Source organism: Choloepus didactylus, chromosome 19, assembly GCF_015220235.1.
Source record: "Choloepus didactylus isolate mChoDid1 chromosome 19, mChoDid1.pri, whole genome shotgun sequence".
Taxonomy (NCBI): Eukaryota; Metazoa; Chordata; class Mammalia; order Pilosa; family Megalonychidae; genus Choloepus; species Choloepus didactylus.
Window position 1 is genome coordinate 15,759,809 of NC_051325.1, and position 23,423 is coordinate 15,783,231.

Consider the following 23,423-nt stretch of genomic DNA (forward strand, 5'->3'; position numbering starts at 1 on the left):
TGCAATTTTTTTCTTCCTCCAAAGTTATTTGTAACTACAAACAACAAAATAACTCAAAGCAATTTTACTGAGGAATATAACTAAAAGCTGATGTTTAACAATTTGTATATGTAGCATATAAAAAATTCAAATTACAGAGGAGCAAATCCATACAACTAAAGTTTAAGCAGCAAAGACATCCTAAGGGCATGCCTAATGTGAATTCCATTCACATATAGTTCTTCTGTGAGGATAATCTTCATCGTTCTAAAGATTCACAGTTTGTGGATCCCACTTCTGTTTCTCTGGAGCCTTAGAAAAATACAGAAACACTCTGGTTTCTCAGCCAGCACGTTAGGCAACGCATTATTGTGTGTGCTGGCTTTTAACCCTGCCCAGGAGAGCCCCAGGCACTCAACAGGCTGAGTGAAGTGAGGGCTTGGTCTCAGGTTTGTTTAAGGGCATCCAAAAGAAGCCTTTTCAGTTTTGCCTCTTTTACTTAAGGATCAAAAAGGACAACAGTCATGTTTCTAGGAGAAGGGGAAAAAGTGAGTACAGTGGTCTCAAAACCTTTTGGATAGAACAACTGCAAGCAGGAAAAACACTAAACAAACCCCATACATGTGTGTGTAATTTAGTTATAAATTACACATATATACCAGTGTGTTTTGCCATTATAAAACAGAAAATACTGGTAAGATGTAATCATTTATTTTTTTTTCTAAAAATAAGAAAGAAGAAGCACTAGTATTTTTCTTCCCTCACTCCACTGGACTGCCTGCACACCCATTACAGAATGTACAATATCGTGTGTCGGTGTCTCACCTGCTTGAAATGAAAGAGTGCTCCTGGGGTTGAGCAGGTCGTGCTTGCTGTATAGGCAGAGCGGGTTTGGTGAGGCCCAGCATATCCTAAAAAACCAAAAAAGACTCATTTCTCTCAATATGAGAAGTAAAAGTGAGTCACTACTCCTGAAGACAATTATATAATAATGTAGATTACAAGGGGTGACAGTGTGATTATGAAGACCTTGTGGATCACACCCCCTTTATCTAGTGTATGGATGAGTGGAGGAATGGGGATAAAAACTAAAGGACAAATGGGGTGGGATGGGGGGATGATTTGGGTGTTCTTTTTTCACTTTTATTTTTTATTCTTGTTCTGGTTCTTTCTGATGTAAGGAAAATGTTCAGAGCTAGATTGTGGTGATGAACGCATAACTATGTTATCATACTGTGGACAGTGGATTGTATATCATGGATGATTGTATGGTGTGTGAATGTATTTCAATAAAACTGAATTTAATAAAAAAAAAAAAAAAAAAAAAGTGAGTCACTAATTAATTTTTAAGAAATGCCCTTGTTCCTGTTTGTGTGTGAGCGAGACACAAACCTGGATTTGCTTTGCAGTCAAATCCTTGGTCCCTCGGAAGACATAGCTTTTGGAGATGCCTTCACAGCTGAGTTCGTGAACCTGCACCATTCTGCCGAATGTGACCAGGCCCACGAGTGCATCAGGAGGAAGGAGGCTCAGGGACATCTGCAGGGACTCCTTGAGGGCTTGAAGGTCATCCTCCTCCAGGCAAGTGTCGACCACATAGAGGAAGATCAGAGGGATCTGAGGACCTCGCTTTATGCAAAGAAAACAGGAAAATCATCAGTACACAAACAGATGTAACCAGCTCCTTTTTACTCTCAGGAGATAAACATCTACACAAACCTCCTATTTACCTCACTGAACAACTCAGGTTCTGTTAAAACAAACTAATCATAAAAACTACTTGTATCCAACAGTTTCTCAGGTCCTTGGATACATCAGTGAATGGAAAGAACAAAGATCCCTGCCTACCTCAAGGAGCTAACTTTCAGGAATGGGGAGACAGATGATAAACAATAAACATAATATATAAGTAAATCATATAGCATGTTAGAAGGTGTGCCATTTAAAGATAAAAAAAGGAGAATAAGGTAAAGGGTATTGCAAACATCAGGAGTGGAGACAGACAGAAGACAACTTCCAAGAAGGCAGCCTGGTTGAGAAAGTAACATTTGAGCAAAAGCCTGAAGGAAGGAGGGGGAGGAGCAGATCCGCCTAGAAAGAGTTCCGGCCCTAGGAGCATAGGCCCTGGCACGCTGGAGGAAAGTCAAGGTGTCCCATTTGGCTGAACAAGGACACTACTAGAAGCCGAGGTGAGTGCTGGTACACAGGGTCAGCTTACTTGGGGCTTTAAAGACTGTCTTTCACTGTAAGTAAAAAGGGTAGCCATTTTTACCATTGTGGGTGTCTTAACAGAAAAGTAATATCATGTATGTTTTTAAAGAATTACTCTGGCTGCTGGGTTAAGAACAAAACAGGAGGGGTTGTAATGGTTAATTTTATGTGCTAACCTGGCCAGGCTACGGCACCTGGCTGTGTGGACAAACATAGATGCTGCTGTGAAGATACTTTATAGATGTGATTGTTATCTACACTCAGCTGACTTTAAGAAAAGGAGCTCATCCTCCATAACGTGGTGCGCCCATCCCATCAGTGGAAGGCCTTAAGAGCAAAACAACTGAGATATCCTGGGGAAGAAGAAATTTATCCTCAACATAACTGAGATTCCAAAAGGAGCCAAGAGGTTACTCTGGTGGGCACTCTTACGCACAATTTAGACAACCCTTTTTAGGTTCTAAAGAATTGGGGTAGCTGGTGGTGGAGACCTGAAACTATCAAACTACATCCCAGAACCCATGAATCTCGAAGACGATTGTATAAAAATGTAGCTTATGAGGGGTGACAATGGGATTGGGAAAGCCATAAGGACCACACTCCACTTTGTCTAGTTTATGGATGGATAAGTAGAAAAATAGGGGAAGGAAACAAACAAACAAACAGACAAAGGTACCCAGTGTTCTTTTTTACTTCAATTGCTCTTTTTCACTTTAATTATTATTCTTGTTATTTTTGTGTGTGTGCTAATGAAGGTGTCAGGGATTGATTTAGGTGATGAATGTACAACTATGTAATGGTACTGTGAACAATCGAATGTACAATTTGTTCTGTATAACTGCGTGGTATGTGAATATATCTGAATAAAATGAAGATAAAAAAAAAAAGAACATGGCATTTTCTGGGGTACATAACAGATTCAAACCAGCACAATATATATGACCTAAAATTTCCACTTTTAAGTACATTCACATATATAATTCAATGCTGTTAATTATGCTGACAATATTGTGCTACCATCACAGTCTTCGGCGAGAAAGCATAGCCTTGATGATGCCTTGATTTGGACATTTTCTGCCCTCAAAACCATGAATGACCCAGTTCATGGTATTTGCTTAAGCAGCCTAGGAAATGAAAACAGTTACCTTATGTTCATAGTCTTTTTTAATCCTCAGGATTTTAAGACATTTGTACTATTCCCGTTTTTACAGATAAGCATACTGAGGCCTGATTAGCCCATGATCACAGTCTGCACACAACTCTAGGACTCCTATCAAATTTAAATGTCAAATGTTGTAGAATGTATCAGAACTTCATTCCTTTTAATAGCTGAACAATATTCTGTTACATGGATAAACGACATTTTGTTTATCCATTCTTCTGTTGATGGACACCTGGGTTGCTTCTACCTTTTGGTTGTTGTGAATGGTGCTGCTGTGAACATTGGTGTACAGGTATCAGATCAAGTCTCTGCTTTCAATTCTTTGGGGTATATACTTACAAGTAGGACTGCTAGTTCTATACTTAACTTTCTGAGGCACCATCAAACTTTTCCACAGTGGCTGCACCATTTTACATTTCCACTAACAATGTCTGAGGGTTCCTATTACTTTGTATCCTTGTGAGCACTTCTTATTTTCTGTTTTTTTAAATAATAGCCATTCTAGTGGGTGTGAAGTGATACCATGTCATTGTTTTTATTTGCATTTCCCTGGTGGCTAGTGATGTTGAGCATCTTTGCATGTGCTTATTGTCCTTTTGTAGATCTTCTTTGGAGAAATGTCTGTTCATGTACTTTGCTCAGTTTTTAACTGGATGTTTGTCTTTTTGTTATTGAGTTGTAGAAGTTCTTTATACATTCTGATTTAAGCCTTTTTCAGATAAATGCTTTCCAAGTATTTTCTCCCCAAAAAAAAAGACTGCAGCATAGAAATCCTGTCTGTTTCCAGCCTGCAGGCTTGTCCCATGGTCAGATCCGCCAGCCTCCACAATCATGTGATCCAAGTCCTTAAAATAAACCCAAAATTTATATACATATATCCTATGGTCCTGTTTCTCTGGAGAGCCCTAACTGATACAAGAGATAAGGATAAAAATCCGGGAGAACTGTTAGGACATTTCCAAAACAATACAAGTAGGAGAAGGTGACTGGCCCCAAATAGTAACAGTTGGGAAGAGAGAGAGAGAGAAGTGGTTGGGTTTGGAATAAATTTTTAATATAGAGCCAATAGCATTTCCTAATGGATTATATAGAGGATGTAAGAGAAAGAGAGAGATTAAAAATGTGTAAGATTTTTACACTGAACAACTAGAAGGATGGAATATCATCAACTGAGATGGAGAAGGCTGTGAGAGGAGAGGTTTTGAATTTCATCTGTTCCACCTTTTCTGTAGCCTACTCTCAGGACATGAAAACAATGCTAACAGGTGCACATGCACACAGCCTTAGGTTCAGGATCCTGCTGTTCTTACAGATTTAAATCCCTTTCCCTTGTCTTTCAGACAGGCCGTGAACATGGAAAACAAAGCATTTCAAGAGAAACTAGATATTTAACACTATTCATTAAATGTACAACACTTAAGTTACCTGTATCACGTATTCAATTGTAGAAAACTGGGGCATCAATTCAGCAGGTTGATTCACCTCAGATATGCCTGTATAAGCTGGAGGAAACTGAAGAGAAGCAGCAAAAAAAGCAATGTTTTATTAGGGCTGAAAGACATTTACATTATACTGTTTTATTTTTCATGTATAAAACTGGCTGGTGGCTGTACATTGATTCCAAAATCACAAAATGTAAAACATGTTATTAAGATACCAAACAAGAAAGCACTTAAAATATATAAGGATATAAGACTGCCTTATATCACACTGTAACTTTTAAATGTGTTTTAAAAACTTCACTATTAAAAACTATTTTTTAATCTATGCCCTGCAAACTAAAGGCTGAGGTTTTACATGCCTCATCAATAGTCTATGTGGAAGACTAAAAAGCTTGTATTTAGGTTTATTGTTATAATGGCTGTTATTGATAAAATAATACATGTTCACTGTAGAAAAACCAAGTACAGAGAAAAAAGAAAAAACCCATCAGGGAAAAAAAAAAACCCAAATATAATCATATCACCTACAGGCAGCTACTGTCAACATCTTGGTGTATTTCCTTCCAGACTTTTTCTAAGCACAGTTGAGAGCATCCTGTAAATGCAATTTTGCAACCTGTTTTTTGCACTTAACATAATGGCACAAGCATTTTCTTTTGTTTATAAAACTCTTTACAAACACTTTAAAGTCATTTCCTATGTGCTGGTTTTAAATCCTAGTAATTTATAATTTTATACTATATATAAAAATAAATATGTATATATAAAATATATATATATACACACACATATATATATATAATAGTTTTATATTAGAAAGTGTTTCAGTGCATCTTCCCAAAGTTCAGCAGGTGATAGATCACTTCAGCCAATGGTCCAAGAACAAAGAGTGATGAACTGAAAGTACTTCTGAAGAGCTGAGGGGCAGCTTTAAGGAGCCACTGGCCAGGAGGGAGGAGCACTACTGGGGCATCAGAAACCTAGCAAGAGCCCCAGCAGGAGTCTGCAGAAGACCTCTAGCTCCATGCTGGCCACAGCTATCCACAGGCTGCAGCTCCCAGCAGAGTGGGGCTTGATCAAGAACTACAAGAAGATGTGGAAGAAAAACACAGATAAACCCAGACACACTGGCTACCTCCTAGCAACCTAGAGAGGCTACATTCACCCATCCAGTTAGTTAGGTGCATGGAAAGGGGGGTGGGGAGGGTGGGCTGAGATTACTTCTCTCATCTCCTAGCTCTACAACTCCCTCAGGTTCATTCATTTCCCCAGAATTCAGCTGAGAGGATCACAAAAGAAACACAGATTTCCAGACCACACCTGTAAACTCGAAGGTGGAGACCTCATTTGTATTACGTAATTTCTTTTTTGTATGTATTACATAATTTTTTGCTTTCTTTAAAATTTGTTGTTTATTTTTGATTTGTATTTTTTGGTTAATTTTTTATTTTTGTTTGCTTTACATAATCTTTGTGAAGTAACTGTAATGATATTAAATACTTACATAGCACTTCTGAGCCTAGCACTGTTCTAAGTGCCTTACATTCATTAACTCAGTTTAATTCTCACAATACTATGAGGCAGGTGTAGTATATTATCCTAATTTCATAGTCAAGGAAACTGAGGCACAGAAGGTGACCTGACCAAAGTTACACAGGTAGTGCATCCGAAAATCAAAACCAGGCAGTCCAACTACAGAATCCTTGCTCTTAACCAACACGTACCCTGCCTTAGAATTTTGACAATGAATTACGTCAAACACAGATGTCAGTTCTGAACGTAATAGGCTGTAGGAATGTTTTTAAGAATTGTATATACTTCTGAATCTCTCAAGGAGATAAATCTTGAATGGAATCTACTTATAGCCTCTTCCAAACCTGTAGTTTGTCATCAGCTATACTTTGTTTTCATCATTGGATTGAGAGTCTGAGAATGAGATTGTGAATTATGATTATGATAAAATATATGAATAAATAAATGTAATTAATAGCTTAACATCTCCTGGAACAGAATACATTATGCTGGGAACAATTAAATTTTTTCTAATAGTGTTATTGAGGTACAATTTGCATACTATAAAATTCACCTGTTTTAGGTGTACAATTCAATGATTTTTAGTAAATTTACAGAGTTATGCAGTGATTACCACAATCCAATTTTAGAATATTTCCACCATAGGCACATTTAATTTTAAAGAGAAGTCTCTCACCATTTATGAGCTACTTCTAATTTAGCAATTTTAAAATTTTAAATTTAGACTATCCAATTTGAATACACTGAAGTAAAATATGAACAACAGATATGTTTTCTTAGAGAAACAGATTATCTACAGGCAGTTTATAAGAAAAGGGAGGAGGCGGGGCAAGATGGCAGACTGGTGAGCTGTATGTTTTAGTTACTCCTCCAGGAAAGTAGGTAAAAAGCCAGGAACTGCGTGGACTGGACACCACAGAGCAATCTGTCTTTGGGCATACTTCATACAACACTCATGAAAACGTGGAACTGCTGAGATCAGCGAAATCTGTAAGTTTTTGTGGCCAGGGGACCCGCGCCCCTCCCTGCCAGGCTCAGTCCCGGGGGAGGAGGGGCTGTCAGCTCCGGGAAGGAGAAGGGAGAATTGCAGTGGCTGCTCTTATCGGAAACTCATTCTACTGATTCGAACTCCAACCATAGATAGACTGAGACCAGACACCAGAGACTCTGAGAGCAGCCAGCCCAGCAGAGAGGAGACAGGCATAGAAAAAAAACAACAACACGAAAAACTCCAAAATAAAAGCAGAGGATTTTTGGAGTTCTGGTGAACACAGAAAGGGGAAGGGCGGAGATCAGGCCTTGAGGCGCATATGCAAATCCCAAAGCAAAGCTGATCTCTCTGCCCTGTGCACCTTTCCTTAATGGCCCTGGTTGCTTTGTCTATTAGCATTTCAATAACCCATTAGATCTCTGAGGAGGGCCGTTTTTTTTTTTTTTTTTTTTAAATCCTTTTTGCTTTTTCTAAAACAATTACTCTAAGAAGCTCAATACAGAAAGCTTCAAAGAATTGCAATTTGGGCACGTCAAGTCAAGAGCAGAACTAAGAGCTCTGAGACAAAAGACAATAATCCAGTGGCTGAGAAAATTCACTAAACAACACAACTTCCCAAGAAAAGGGGGGTGTCCGCTCACAGCCACCATCCTGGTGGACAGGAAACACTCCTGCCCATCGCCAGCCCCATAGCCCAGAGCTGCCCCAGACAACCCAGTGTGACGGAAGTGCTTCAAATAACAGGCACACACCACAAAACTGGGCGTGGACATTAGCCTTCCCTGCAACCTCAGCTGAATGTCCCAGAGCTGGGAAGGGGGAGCAGTGTGAATTAACAGAGCCCCATTCAGCCATCATTTGAGCAGACTGGGAGCCTCCCAACACAGCCCAGCAGCCCAGAACTGCCCTGGGGGGACGGCACTCACCTGTGACATAGCACAGTCATCCCTCAACAGAGGACCCGGGGTGCACAGCCTGGAAGAGGGGCCCACTTGCAAGTCTCAGGAGCCATACGCCAATACCAAAGACTTGTGGGTCAGTGGCAGAGACAAACTGTGGCAGGACTGAACTGAAGGATTAGACTATTGCAGCAGCTTTAAAACTCTAGGATCATCAGGGAGATTTGATTGTTAGGGCCACCCCCCCTCCCCGACTGCCCAGAAACACGCCCCACATACAGGGCAGGCAACACCAACTACACACGCAAGCTTGGGACACCAATTGGGCCCCACAAGACTCACTCCCCTACTCACCAAAAAGGCTAAGCAGGGGAGATCTGGCTTGTGGAGAACAGGTGGCTCGTGGACGCCACCTGCTGGTTAGTCAGAGAAAGTGTACTCCACGAAGCTGTAGATCTGATAAATTAGAGATAAGGACTTCAACTGGTCTATAAACCCTAAAAGAACCCTATCAAGTTCAGCAAATGCCACGAGGCCAAAAACAACAGAAAATTATAAAGCATATGAAAAAACCAGACGATATGGATAACCCAAGCCCAAGCACCCAAATCAAAAGACCAGAAGAGACACAGCACCTAGAGCAGCTACTCAAAGAACTAAAGATGAACAATGAGACCATAGTACGGGATATGAAGGAAATCAAGAAGACCCTAGAAGAGCATAAAGAAGACATTGCAAGACTAAATAAAAAAATGGATGATCTTATGGAAATTAAAGAAACTGTTGACGAAATTAAAAAGATTCTGGACACTCATAGTACAAGACTAGAGGAAGTTGAACAACGAATCAGTGACCTGGAAGATGACAGAATGGAAAATGAAAGCATAAAAGAAAGAATGGGGAAAAAAATTGAAAAACTCGAAATGGACCTCAGTGATATGATAGATAATATGAAACGTCCGAATATAAGACTCATTGGTGTCCCAGAAGGGGAAGAAAAGGGTAAAGGTCTAGGAAGAGTATTCAAAGAAATTGTTGGGGAAAACTTCCCAAATCTTGTAAACAACATAAATACACAAATCATAAATGCTCAGCGAACCCCAAATAGAATAAATCCAAATAAACCCACTCCGAGACATATACTGATCACACTGTCAAACATAGAAGAGAAGGAGCAAGTTCTGAAAGCAGCAAGAGAAAAGCAATTCACCACATACAAAGGAAACAGCATAAGACTAAGTAGTGACTACTCAGCAGCCACCATGGAGGCAAGAAGGCAGTGGCACGATATATTTAAAATTCTGAGTGAGAGGAATATCCAGCCAAGAATACTTTATCCAGCAAAGCTCTCCTTCAAATTTGAGGGAGAGCATAAATTTTTCACAGACAAAGAAATGCTGAGAGAATTTGCTAACAAGAGACCTGCCCTACTGGAGATACTAAAGGGAGCCCTACAGACAGAGAAACAAAGACAGGACAGAGAGACTTGGAGAAAGGTTCAGTACTAAAGAGATTCGGTATGGGTACAATAAAGGATATTAATAGAGAGAGGGAAAAATATGGCAAACATAATCCAAAGGATAAGATGGCCGATTCAAGAAATGCCTTCACAGTTTTAACGTTGAATGTAAATGGATTAAACTCCCCAATTAAAAGATATAGATTCGCAGAATGGATCAAAAAAAATGAACCATCAATATGTTGCATACAAGAGACTCATCTTAGACACAGGGACACAAAGAAACTGAAAGTGAAAGGATGGAAAAAAATATTTCATGCAAGCTACAGCCAAAAGAAAGCAGGTGTAGCAATATTAATCTCAGATAAAATAGACTTCAAATGCAGGGATGTTTTGAGAGACAAAGAAGGCCACTACATACTAATAAAAGGGGCAATTCAGCAAGAAGAAATAACAATCGTAAATGTCTATGCACCCAATCAAGGTGCCACAAAATACATGAGAGAAACATTGGCAAAACTAAAGGAAGCAATTGATGTTTCCACAATAATAGTGGGAGACTTCAACACATCACTCTCTCCTATAGATAGATCAACCAGACAAAAGACCAATAAGGAAATTGAAAACCTAAACAATCTGATAAATGAATTAGATTTAACAGACATCTACAGGACATTACATCCCAAATCACCAGGATACACATACTTTTCTAGTGCTCACGGAACTTTCTCCAGAATAGATCATATGCTGGGACATAAAACAAGCCTCAATAAATTTAAAAAGATTGAAATTATTCAAAGCACATTCTCTGACCACAATGGAATACAATTAGAAGTCAATAACCATCAGAGACTTAGAAAATTCACAAATACCTGGAGGTTAAACAACACACTCCTAAACAATCAGTGGGTTAAAGAAGAAATAGCAAGAGAAATTGCTAAATATATAGAGACGAATGAAAATGAGAACACAACATACCAAAACCTATGGGATGCAGCAAAAGCAGTGCTAAGGGGGAAATTTATAGCACTAAACGCATATATTAAAAAGGAAGAAAGAGCCAAAATCAAAGAACTAATGGATCAACTGAAGAAGCTAGAAAATGAACAGCAAACCAATCCTAAACCAAGTACAAGAAAAGAAATAACAAGGATTAAAGCAGAAATAAATGACATAGAGAACAAAAAAACAATAGAGAGGATAAATATCACCAAAAGTTGGTTCTTTGAGAAGATCAACAAGATTGACAAGCCCCTAGCTAGACTGACAAAATCAAAAAGAGAGAAGACCCATATAAACAAAATAATGAATGAAAAAGGTGACATAACTGCAGATCCTGAAGAAATTAAAAAAATTATAAGAGGATACTATGAACAACTGTATGGCAACAAACTGGATAATGTAGAGGAAATGGACAATTTCCTGGAAACATATGAACAACCTAGACTGACCAGAGAAGAAATAGAAGACCTCAACCAACCCATCACAAGCAAAGAGATCCAATCAGTCATCAAAAATCTTCCCACAAATAAATGCCCAGGGCCAGATGGCTTCACAGGGAATTCTACCAAACTTTCCAGAAAGAACTGACACCAATCTTACTCAAACTCTTTCAAAACATTGAAGAAAATGGGACACTACCTAACTCATTTTATGAAGCTAACATCAATCTAATACCAAAACCAGGCAAAGATGCTACAAAAAAGGAAAACTACCGGCCAATCTCCCTAATGAATATAGATGCAAAAATCCTCAACAAGATACTTGCAAATCGAATCCAAAGACACATTAAAAATATCATACACCATGACCAAGTGGGTTTCATTCCAGGCATGCAAGGATGGTTCAACATAAGAAAAACAATCAATGTATTACAACACATTAAAAACTTGAAAGGGAAAAATCAATTGATCATCTCAATAGATGCTGAAAAAGCATTTGACAAAATCCAACATCCCTTTTTGATAAAAACACTTCAAAAGGTAGGAATTGAAGGAAACTTCCTCAACATGATAAAGAGCATATATGAAAAACCCACAGCCAGCATAGTACTCAATGGTGAGAGACTGAAAGCCTTCCCTCTAAGATCAGGAACAAGACAAGGATGCCCGCTGTCACCACTGTTATTCAACATTGTGCTGGAAGTGCTAGCCAGGGCAATCCGGCAAGACAAAGAAATAAAAGGCATCCAAATTGGAAAAGAAGAAGTAAAACTGTCATTGTTTGCAGACGATATGATCTTATATCTAGAAAACCCTGAGAAATCGACGATACAGCTACTAGAGCTAATAAACAAATTTAGCAAAGTAGCGGGATACAAGATTAATGCACATAAGTCAGTAATGTTTCTATATGCTAGAAATGAACAAACTGAAGAGACACTCAAGAAAAAGATACCATTTTCAATAGCAACTAAAAAAATCAAGTACCTAGGAATAAACTTAACCAAAGATGTAAAAGACCTATACAAAGAAAACTACATAACTCTACTAAAAGAAATAGAAGGGGACCTTAAAAGATGGAAAAATATTCCATGTTCATGGATAGGAAGGCTAAATGTCATTAAGATGTCAATTCTACCCAAACTCATCTACAGATTCAATGCAATCCCAATCAAAATTCCAACAACCTACTTTGCAGACTTGGAAAAGCTAGTTATCAAATTTATTTGGAAAGGGAAGATGCCTCGAATTGCTAAAGACACTCTAAAAAAGAAAAACGAAGTGGGAGGACTTACACTCCCTGACTTTGAAGCTTATTATAAAGCCACAGTTGCCAAAACAGCATGGTACTGGCACAAAGATAGACATATAGATCAATGGAATCGAATTGAGAATTCAGAGATAGACCCTCAGATCTATGGCCGACTGATCTCTGATAAGGCCCCCAAAGTCACCGAACTGAGCCATAATGGTCTTTTCAACAAATGGGGCTGGGAGAGTTGGATATCCATATCCAAAAGAATGAAAGAGGACCCCTACCTCACCCCCTACACAAAAATTAACTCAAAATGGACCAAAGATCTCAATATAAAAGAAAGTACCATAAAACTCCTAGAAGATAATGTAGGAAAACATCTTCAAGACCTTGTATTAGGAGGCCACTTCCTAGACTTTACACCCAAAGCACAAGCAACAAAAGAGAAAATAGATAAATGGGAACTCCTCAAGCTTCGAAGTTTCTGCACCTCAAAGGAATTTCTCAAAAAGGTAAAGAGGCAGCCAACTCAATGGGAAAAAATTTTTGGAAACCATGTATCTGACAAAAGACTGATATCTTGCATATACAAAGAAATCCTACAACTCAATGACAATAGTACAGACAACCCAATTATAAAATGGGCAAAAGATATGAAAAGACAGTTCTCTGAAGAGGAAATACAAATGGCCAAGAAACACATGAAAAAATGTTCAGCTTCACTAGCTATTAGAGAGATGCAAATTAAGACCACAATGAGATACCATCTAACACCAGTTAGAATGGCTGCCATTAAACAAACAGGAAACTACAAATGCTGGAGGGGATGTGGAGAAATTGGAACTCTTATTCATTGTTGGTGGGACTGTATAATGGTTCAGCCACTCTGGAAGTCAGTCTGGCAGTTCCTTAGAAAACTAGATATAGAGCTACCATTCGATCCAGCGATTGCACTTCTCGGTATATACCCGGAAGATCGGAAAGCAGTGACACGAACAGATATCTGCACGCCAATGTTCATAGCAGCATTATTCACAATTGCCAAGAGATGGAAACAACCCAAATGTCCTTCAACAGATGAGTGGATAAATAAAATGTGGTATATACACACGATGGAATACTACGCGGCAGTAAGAAGGAACGATCTGGTGAAACATATGACAACATGGATGAACCTTGAAGACATAATGCTGAGCGAAATAAGCCAGGCACAAAAAGAGTAATATTATATGCTACCACTAATGTGAACTTTGAAAAATGTAAAACAAATGGTTTATAATGTAGAATGTAGGGGAACTAGCAGTAGAGAGCAATTAAGGAAGGGGGAACAATAATCCAAGAAGAACAGATAAGCTATTTAACGTTCTGGGGATGCCCAGAAATGACTATGGTCTGTTAATTTCTGATGGATGTAGTAGGAACAAGTTCACTGAAATGTTGCTATATTATGTAACTTTCTTGGGGTAAAGTAGGAACATGTTGGAAGTTAAGCAGTTATCTTAGGTTAGTTGTCTTTTTCTTACTCCCTTGTTATGGTCTCTGTGAAATGTTCTTTTATTGTATGTTTGTTTTCTTTTTAACTTTTTTTTTCATACAGTTGATTTAAAAAAGAAGGGAAAGTTTAAAAAAAAAAAAAAAAAAGAAAAAAGACAAACAAGGAAAAAAAAAAAAAAAGATGTAGTGCCCCCTTGAGGAGCCTGTGGAGAATGCAGGGGTATTCGCCTACCCCACCTCCATGGTTGCTAACATGACCACAGCCATAGGGGACTGGTGGTTTGATGGGTTGAGCCCTCTACCATAAGTTTTACCCTTGGGAAGACGGTTGCTGCAAAGGAGAGGCTAGGCCTCCCTGTATTTGTGCCTAAGAGTCTCCTCCTGAATGCCTCTTTGTTGCTCAGATGTGGCCCTGTCTCTCTGGCTAAGCCAACTTGAAAGGTGAAATCACTGCCCTCCCCCCTACGTGGGATCAGACACCCAGGGAAGTGAATCTCCCTGGCAACGTGGAATATGACTCCCGGGGAGGAATGTAGACCCGGCATCGTGGGATGGAGAACATCTTCTTGACCAAAAGGGGGATGTGAAAGGAAATGAAATAAGCTTCAGTGGCAGAGAGATTCCAAAACGAGCCGAGAGATCACTCTGGTGGGCACTCTTACGCACACTTTAGACAACCTTTTTTAGGTTCTAAAGAATTGGGGTAGCTGGTGGTGGATACCTGAAACTATTAAACTACAACCCAGAACCCATGAATCTCGAAGACAGTTGTATAAAAATGTAGCTTATGAGGGGTGACAGTGGGATTGGGAATGCCATAAGGACCAAACTCCACTTTGTCTAGTTTATGGATGGATGTGTAGAAAAGTAGGGGAAGCAACAAACACTAATTATTATTCTTGTTATTTTTGTGTGTGTGCTAATGAAGGTGTCAGGGATTGATTTAGGTGATGAATGTACAACTATGTAATGGTACTGTAAACAATCGAAAGTACAATTCGTTTTGTATGACTGCGTGGTATGTGAATATATCTCAATAAAATGATGATTAAAAAAAAAAAAAAAAAAAAGAAAAGGGAATTGTGTGTTCCCTCCATAGCAAATGATAAGAGCCCAAATAATGAAACTGAGTCACTGTACAATAAAAACCCACAAATGTTCAATATTTAACATCATGCTTAAAGAAAGCTATCCCTTTAGTTCAGCAGAAGTTACTGACTTCCACTATAGACACAAATTCAGCCTCAGTTAATTTTTTTTCATAAAATATCTAAAATGAAATGGATAAAATTTTTTTTAAATATTTCACATACCTGATTTCTCTGGAAACAGAAATTACAGGCCCAAAGTTTTGCTCGATAATCAACCTGACTGTGAGAAAGATAAATATTACAATGAGGTATCACATTTATTTTCAAGGTAGAGCACGTTCAAATGTGAATCTCAAGTTTAGTAAATCACATAGTGTTTCTGTCTGTGTATGCATGGATAAGAGGATCCAAAACATTCACTGCACTTGAAGCTGTCTCGTTCTGGCTGTTAAGTACACAAAAAGATTCCTTCAAACAGCTCCAGTGGAGAATCAGAAAATCCTTTTTTCTTTTTTCCAACTTCCTAGATAATTTTTAAAATTTCCTTGTTTCTATGAATTATGGGTTATTTCTTTTTGCCCTGCTTTCTTAACAAAGTCTTTATGATTCGTCTAACACCTTAATTGTTCAGATATGTGAAACTACCAAATTGCAATACTAAAAGGACATTCCACACACAGGAAAAACTTCCTAGATTTTAACCTCTCACAGCCCACTTGAAGAAAAATTGGACTGGCATGCTTCTGGGTCCAAACACTTCCTAGAAGTGCTTCAAGATAATGCTTCAGTTGCTTTTTTAACCCCTTTCTACATTTAGAAAATTAACAACCAATGGCTATCACTTATAAAGCAGAGCAGCACCATTCTTATACATGGGCACATTAAAGGCAAGGGAATGAAGTAAAAAATGTTCCCTCATATTAAAATTTTATTTTATAGAGTATTCATGACACTCTCCATCCGCTTAAAAATTCTTTCAAATAATCTTCACTCAAAAAGAAATATCATAGGTCACTATCTCAGGTACAAAAACTTACAATAATTAACAATAAAATCCTTAGAATTAAAATTTCTTCTGCCTACTACTTCTTCGTGCCATATAGCATCACCGTACCAGGTAAATATGGGAAAACTGGCCCAAAACTTTTGGATTTTTCTTGGGAAAATGCTTCAAAATGTGCCAGTAATATCCAGGTATGGATTAAGCCAAAATTAAACTGAAAATCAACAAATAAAGTGAATTCCAAATTCCTTTCCCTCTGCCTTCACCTCATAAGATTCCAACTTTATCTAAAGTATTGGGCCAGGAAGATTACTTCAAACATTTATCACCTAAGACACTAATTCCTTGAAAACTGATGATATGCCCAAATCAACTGACTCTTATGAGAATCACAAATAAGTGATAATTTATCATATTCACCATCTTTTACCAGTTTTTAAAAGAATTCGTACCAGAGTGGATTGAGAATGGCTTTGCAAGATGGCCTGCTGCAAAGTACAGGTTCATACTGGACAGGAGGCAAGTCTGAACGTTCTTTTAAAGGAGTCAGGAGACAAGCCAGGGGGACCACCATTCTCGTTGCCTCAAGACGGCTAGAAGGCCACACGTTCCAACTAAAACGAACACCATCCTGATCTTCATTCTGCTGAATAAACTCCTGATATGTCGCCATGGTCTAAAAAGGAACTGAACATAAAGCTTTAATTGTATGTGAAATTCTCAACTCAGCTTCAAAACAGAAGACAGTCATCTGACACAGAGATTCTTAAACTCAGTCTGGAAGAACCTGTTACTGTAGGATGACATTTCCTTTCCCTCTGATACCCAAAAATCAATTCACTTCACAGTTATACTTGAATACCGCTCTTTTCTCACCCTCCTCTCTAGCATTTAAAAGGGATGGGAGGTTTGCAATCATGTGATCATCTCTTAGCTGCATGAGGCTGAAAAATACTAGTCTGAACTTCCTCACAGATCACAAATCATCTCAATCACTAAGTCCATTTCAGTGCCTCACCCAAGGACAAGTCTCAAACCCTGTTTCAGCATCCAGCTACCTTCCTTGTGACTCCCTTCCCTCCTAGTTCTATTAAGACTGAAACACTGTATTATATTTTACATTCCACAAAAGCTTGCCTTTTTGTGCTCTTTCCCCTCCCTTTGTTAACTATGGAGAAAAGAACTTAATATTGAGCTCCGGATCCAGTTCATAATGAGAACAGCTACCAGTACTGGAGCTAAAGTATTTCTACTAAGGGTTACCAAAATGACAAGGGAAAGTTTGCTATTAGGCTCTCACCAGGTCCTCTTTCTTCACCATGGTTGCTTATGCTCACACTCCTTGAAAGACTCCAGTCAGACTAGGCTTTTCAAACATGGATAAATCCAACTCCATTCAGTGTTTTATACATCCTACACACATCCTAAAATCCAGACTTACACACATCTCAGCTATTAGGGCTCAAGGAAACAAACCCCTCAAGAAAAGTGGGCAATAAGCATATTAAAGAAGCTATGATATTGAAATGACCTCCAGTACCCATTTCATGTAAGATGAATAACTTGTCTCCATGTTATTTTGAGAAGTATAGTACTGTAAATAATTTGGACTAAGGTGTTGTTACATGACCAGAAAAGCAAATGAATGAATTATTCTACTATTCACAATCCAGGCCATAAAAATTCCAAATGTTGCTCCAACTGAAACTCAAACACCTATTATTTCCGGCAAAAGCAGGAAACTGAAGCACTGTGCACACAGAAGGCACTTCTGCTGCTTCTTGGGTGGCAAAGGGATAACTCAAGCTGGAATGAAAGCAAGTTTTAATATCACAATTCTCAGCAAGTATCTCAGCAGGCTGACCATTTACCCCTCTCAAAATGCAGTTCTTTATTATAAAATACTGGCTCCCTCCAACGTCCAGGTACATATCAAAACCTGGGCCCTCTGTTTCCCCCTTCACTCCTAGAGTGTGGATTCTTAACCCTGGTCACTTAACCCACAGGGGACTTCAGCGGGTCAATGAACTCTCTGAAACTGGAGGCAAAAATATGTGCATGAGTGAATGTACATTTTCCTAGGGAAAATATCAAATTTTCAAAGGGGGTGGGTATTTGAGGCGATTAATAGTGGAGTGAACAAATTGGTGAATGAATGAGTGAATGAAAGGTTTGGAAAGATTCCTTAGGAGTATCTGCACAAAAAAATTCGGAACCACCAAGGCCTAAGTTTTCAGGACACAGTGACCATCTGTAGCCAAGCCTAAGTAAGGCTTAATCCTTGAAGCGAGCCCGAAGATCTGGGTTCTAGTTCCAGCTCTGTCACGAAGCAGAAGTCATTTCACCTGAGTCTCGGGTTCCTCAACTATAAAATGGGGGTTGACCCCTTCTAACTATGCGCACCCCGCGATTCTAAGGGATCCGGAGCCAGAAGGTGGTCCTCGGGACTCCTGGACTGGCTGGAGACGCCTCACACTGAGCAGACCGGGGCCACCATCTCCCTCCGGTTCCACTGCCGCCGGGAAGAAGTCTCACCCCAGGCCGGAGCAGCCCACCTCGCTCCCTGCAGAGACTCACGCCCGCACCCTCGGCCCCACATTACCTGTGCTCCCCAGCCGCTCGCCTGGCCCCAGCAGTCCGCACCCGCAGCTGGTAGAGCGCTGCTTCGGCACGCACCGCCAAGTCCAGCTCAGCTCTCAGCCGATTGGTCAGCGTCGTTGTGCGTCACGCCACAGCGCCGTCTTCAGGCCAATCAAAGAGCGCCTCTCCGGCAGACGAGCGGAAATAAGACATTCAGAGGAGTCGTTCCGCCATGTTAGGAAAGGGCAAGACACCTCAAAAACCACAGTTGGTCGAATACACGTTTCCTCACGTTCATCCCAAAAGTTGTCTTCAAAAATACCCCGGGGTCCGCCGGACTGTTTCCTAGACACAGCCAGCTCTCCTCAGGGCTTTGCCCTGATCAAAAACGACGTCCGCCCGCCTCAGTGGGAAGTTGCCTTAGTTACCGGGAAGCGAGAACGATGACGTGAGACACCAGGAAGAAGGGGCGGGTACCGGGGAGGAAACGAGCTGGCCGGAAGGAGGTGTCAGCGGACAGGAATGGGCGGGGCGGCGGAAGGCGGTCACGAGCGAGGCAAGAAGCGAGGGGACGCATGCGCATATCCCTGTCTGGGACCGGTGTCTTTATAGTTAAGATTTATTCTAGTTGTATAGATGTATGGTTATGCTTCATCGCATTACAAGGTTTTTTTCCTCTCGCTCGCTCTAATGGCTTCGTGCTCTCAGTGGAAAATGGCACTGGCGGTACAGTCCCAGAGTGTTTAATTCTTCTCCGAGGTGAATAATTGAGAACTGTCGCATTCAAGCATTTAAACTAACCAAGCTAATTACATGGAGCACAACTTTCTACAGCCAGCACGACCATTTTCTTACAAGTGGGAAAATTAACACATTTATTGATCTGACGCAGATATAACATCTCTGTAACATATAAAAATAAGCAAAACTATATAATTAAGAATTAGGCCTAGAACATATAAAGAAATCCATGAATTATCTATAAACTCAATTTATATTAGTACGAAGTTTGAAATTACCTAAAGGACACAGAAAATAGTTTAAGTTGATGCACTATGAAACATAATTACATTTAATATAGAAAGTCAGAATAATTGTTGAACAAATTTACATAATAAAATTACATTATGTAAGTAATTTTAGCTTATTTCATCAGTAAATTTGTATACTTTAAAGAAGTGCAAATTATTATCTCCATAAGGAAATAAACCCAAGTAAAATAAAATGTATATCAATACTGTACTTAACACTGAGAGAAGACATAACTGAGTTGTGTTTTTTTAACCAAAATTTAAAATAGTCTCATTTGCCAAAGATTTGCCTTAATTATTTGAACCTGGATTATTCTTGTACTAGTAATTGCTATAAGAAGGATTTTTTTAAAAAATTATTTTCTGGGATTTTAGGAATATTTGATTTATATAAATGGGTATTTATCTCCATAAGTCAATCTGAACAAATCTCCGTTAAGAGATACAATGATCTAATTTATTAAAACTCTCCAAAGGTAGTAAAACATTTCTACACTCTCACAACAAAAGACGAAGGCCTTCCTCAATTACATCCACAAAGACAGGTAGACAGACAGATACAGAGAGAGCATGTATCTTCCATTCTACAACTTCTGTCCCAGGTCAAAAGTAAATACAGAAACACAGAAACTTCCAGGACCAGATATTAGAGTTGTTCTCCTTCTCAATGGGCACAGAAGTCTTCACTGATTTAAGTTCACAAATAGACAAAAAAAAACAGACAAAAAAAAACAAACCAGATTCTCAAAAAAAAAAAAAAAAATGGATTTCTGTAAACCATCGATCAATCCATTTAAAGAGTTCTCCAAATGTCAGAGTATAAAACCAAGTTCCTAATCGCTGCAGCCACCTATGGAGAAAAATGTATCAGCCAGGAGTGGATCCGAAACAAAAACAAGAATACAAAATCATTATAGAGGAGAAAAGAAACCTAGAGGAATAGAATCAGCAATTTTGTAATACTAATGCCACTTTGGATTCCCTCTAGGAGCCAAGATGTGTCTGAGTTTCAGTGGCCCATGGGGAGTTCTTCAGCAACATGACTGACATGGTTCCCTCAGGTGAATCCACTGGGCATTTTGATGAAACATCCAACTCTGTTAAAGAAAATGTTTCATAAAGGTAAATTTATGATCCTCATGCAAATATAAAATGAAAATGTGTGAAAGATTCTACATAACTCACTCTTTAACGAGGGAACCAGTAAGGATGTTCAAATTGGTTGAAAGAAGAATTTGGTTTAGAGACATATTCTCTTTGTAGAACCCCATAAAATTCATTTGCATTGCATTCATTTCAATGGGAAATATTCCCATTTAATCAGATTTCTACAGGTTAAATTGCATCTCTACAGAATTGGAAAATAGCCGAGTCAAAGTCAAAGGACCATATCCCTGTAAAATGAGATGACCCCAGAGGGTCCTCTAGAAAATGCCCACCATTCCATGGAAAGATCATCCAGTAAACTTTTTAAAATTTCAAGATCTTTCACAATTTTCCTAACATTTTATTTATCATTTATAATTGACTCTTGTCTTTACATTTCTGTCTCAGACTTCCCTAACATCAGGTTTGTATGTTAACCTGCTGGATGACTGTGGGTATTCTTGGGTACCTCAATCCTGATATATCCTCAACTGAATTTGTCTTCTTTCCACCTCCCTCCAAACACACCTTCCACCTCTTTTCCTTTCTATTTCACTTGGAGATACCACCAGGTTTTCCTCCCAGCTACTCAGTCTAGATACCAGGGAGTTTCAGTGGCCCCTGCTTATCTCACACCATCCTCACTAAACTAACAATGAATCACTAGGTCCTGCCGAGAAATATTTAAAATAGCATATCAGCAGGACCTAGTATTTCTCGATTCCATCCACCTTCTTGAATCAGACCCTCATCCCCTCTCATTGGATTACTGCAGCAACCTCCCCAAAGAACTCTTTGCCTCAACATTCGATTTCTTTGCCAAACCCAAACCTCACTTTGGTTTTCAGATAGATTTCTTAAAAAAAAAATCTGACCCTAACACTTTCTTGCTTAAAATCCCACATAGTTTTTCCATCATTTCCAGCATAAAGTAGATCCCTTATCATTGTACGCAGGGGCTCCATGATCTACAGACCTCAACCCTAGAGCCCTAAACTGATTGTCCTTCCCTGCCCACTCTAGCCATTCCCCCACCTTTGTGCCCTTTTGCATGTCCTCCTCTCTGCCGAGAGCAACCTCTTCACCTGCGTCCTTTTCTGATTAACTCCCACACATCCTTCAAGACTCTGAAGAAGTCTTCCCTTTACCACCTTTTCTTTTCAAGATGTTTAAAAATAAAAATTAAGTGAGAGAAGTAGAGAAGTGACCACAGAAGAGGTGAGAATAAGTTTGCAGAGTTAGATACAAGCTGCCAACAGAAGAGATCCTGACCTGAAAACTTCAGGCAGAGGAAGATTGCTCAGAAGGAGCGCCTTAGTGGAGGGTGGCCGAAACCGTCAGAAAGTCAGAAACTGCCTCATAAAGTTTTTGAGAACAGCTTGTTCAATATTAGCAAATGATGTATCAGATATCAATGTGCATTTTCAGATTTTTTTATTTGTAAATCTGTTGACTGCTTTAATTGTGAAACAAAAGCTATTGCTTTTCTGATAATATCAAGCCTGGAAAATGTTTATAGAAAAAAAGATTAAAAGTAGAATAAAAAATCCATAGTGGATTTATGTGTAATTATATAATCTCTGCAATCATTATTCATATAAACAATTTGAGAAAGGTGAGAGTTGATGCCGCTGCCTTATTTTTCTCTTCTAGAAGGAAGAGCTAAGTGCCCTGTGAATAAGAAGTCAAATGTTAAAACAAATCTTAAAGGATAGATCCTCTTTCAGCCCACAGATCCGGTTAAGGGAGTGTCTGTTTCTTAAACTAAAAACCATTAAGCAACAACCTCTAGTCTACAGGAATGCTTTTTCTTCATTTTATTTATTTTTTTACAGTTTTATTGAGGTATAAATGTCATACAATAAACTGTACATATTTCAAGGATACAATTTATGATGTTTTGACCCCATCCCACATCAAGGCATTGATTACTCCCAAAAGTTTTCCTCATGCCCCTTGTCTTTTCTGGAGTTTTATATAAATGGTATGATACAATATGTACTCATATTTGTCTGGCTTCTCAGCCTACTTATTTTGAGATTCATCTGTGTTGTTGGGTGTATCAGTGGTTTATTCCTTCTTAACTTGAATAAGTTTACATTTAAAGTTCAATAACATTGATTTTTAAATAAAGAATGTGCTGGGGCCTTGAATCACTGGGAAGTACAGTCCTTTTCATTCCCACTTAGAACCGCACGTGCATACTTCTGCCTACTCTCTTGTCAGTAAAGTCTGAATATAAATTACGATGATTTCCTATAATTTTAAGCTTCCGTATTAGAATAGGCATTGGCCCCTTAGCTTCCCCAGTCTCAATGAGTATGAATGTCATTCTCGAGCCCTATGACAACGACGATACTTTTTAAAGGGACAGCGCTTAAAGCAACAAAAAAATAAACAAGGGCTGTTACTGACTGTCCCAAGATCTGTTAAGAAATCGAAAGGAAAAATAATACCGATTTTAGCAATTCCCAACTTTTAAAGAGATTGTGTTCTGCATAGTTGGAACTAAAAGCACACTTTTCTATAGAAATAGCAGTAGGTCTACTAAAAATATAACACATGTCACAGCCTGCCCTTAATGCTAATAAAAAATAATGAGAGCGGTAGAGCAAGGTAAGTAAAAGGCGGTGTACACTGGACAGACCCTCGCGAGATTTCCCGGCTCTGCGCAGCGCAGGGCGCTTATAGGAACTGTCTCGCGG

General features: G+C 39.0%; 1 protein-coding gene across 1 annotated transcript in view; it reads right to left on the reverse strand.

The window, feature by feature from the left end:
• The window catches only part of SEC23B (SEC23 homolog B, COPII coat complex component), a 54,526-nt gene extending 35,507 nt beyond the window's left edge, over window positions 1-19,019 (reverse strand). The window contains exons 1-6 of the mRNA XM_037811609.1: window positions 18,564-19,019; window positions 16,414-16,648; window positions 15,181-15,238; window positions 4,778-4,864; window positions 1,372-1,608; window positions 805-890 (exon numbers count right to left, since the gene is read on the reverse strand). Of these exons, the coding sequence (XP_037667537.1) occupies window positions 805-890; window positions 1,372-1,608; window positions 4,778-4,864; window positions 15,181-15,238; window positions 16,414-16,634 (689 nt within the window). The 5' untranslated portion in view covers window positions 16,635-16,648; window positions 18,564-19,019. The remainder of the gene's footprint in view (window positions 1-804; window positions 891-1,371; window positions 1,609-4,777; window positions 4,865-15,180; window positions 15,239-16,413; window positions 16,649-18,563) is intronic.
• Window positions 19,020-23,423: the final 4,404 nt, after the last annotated feature.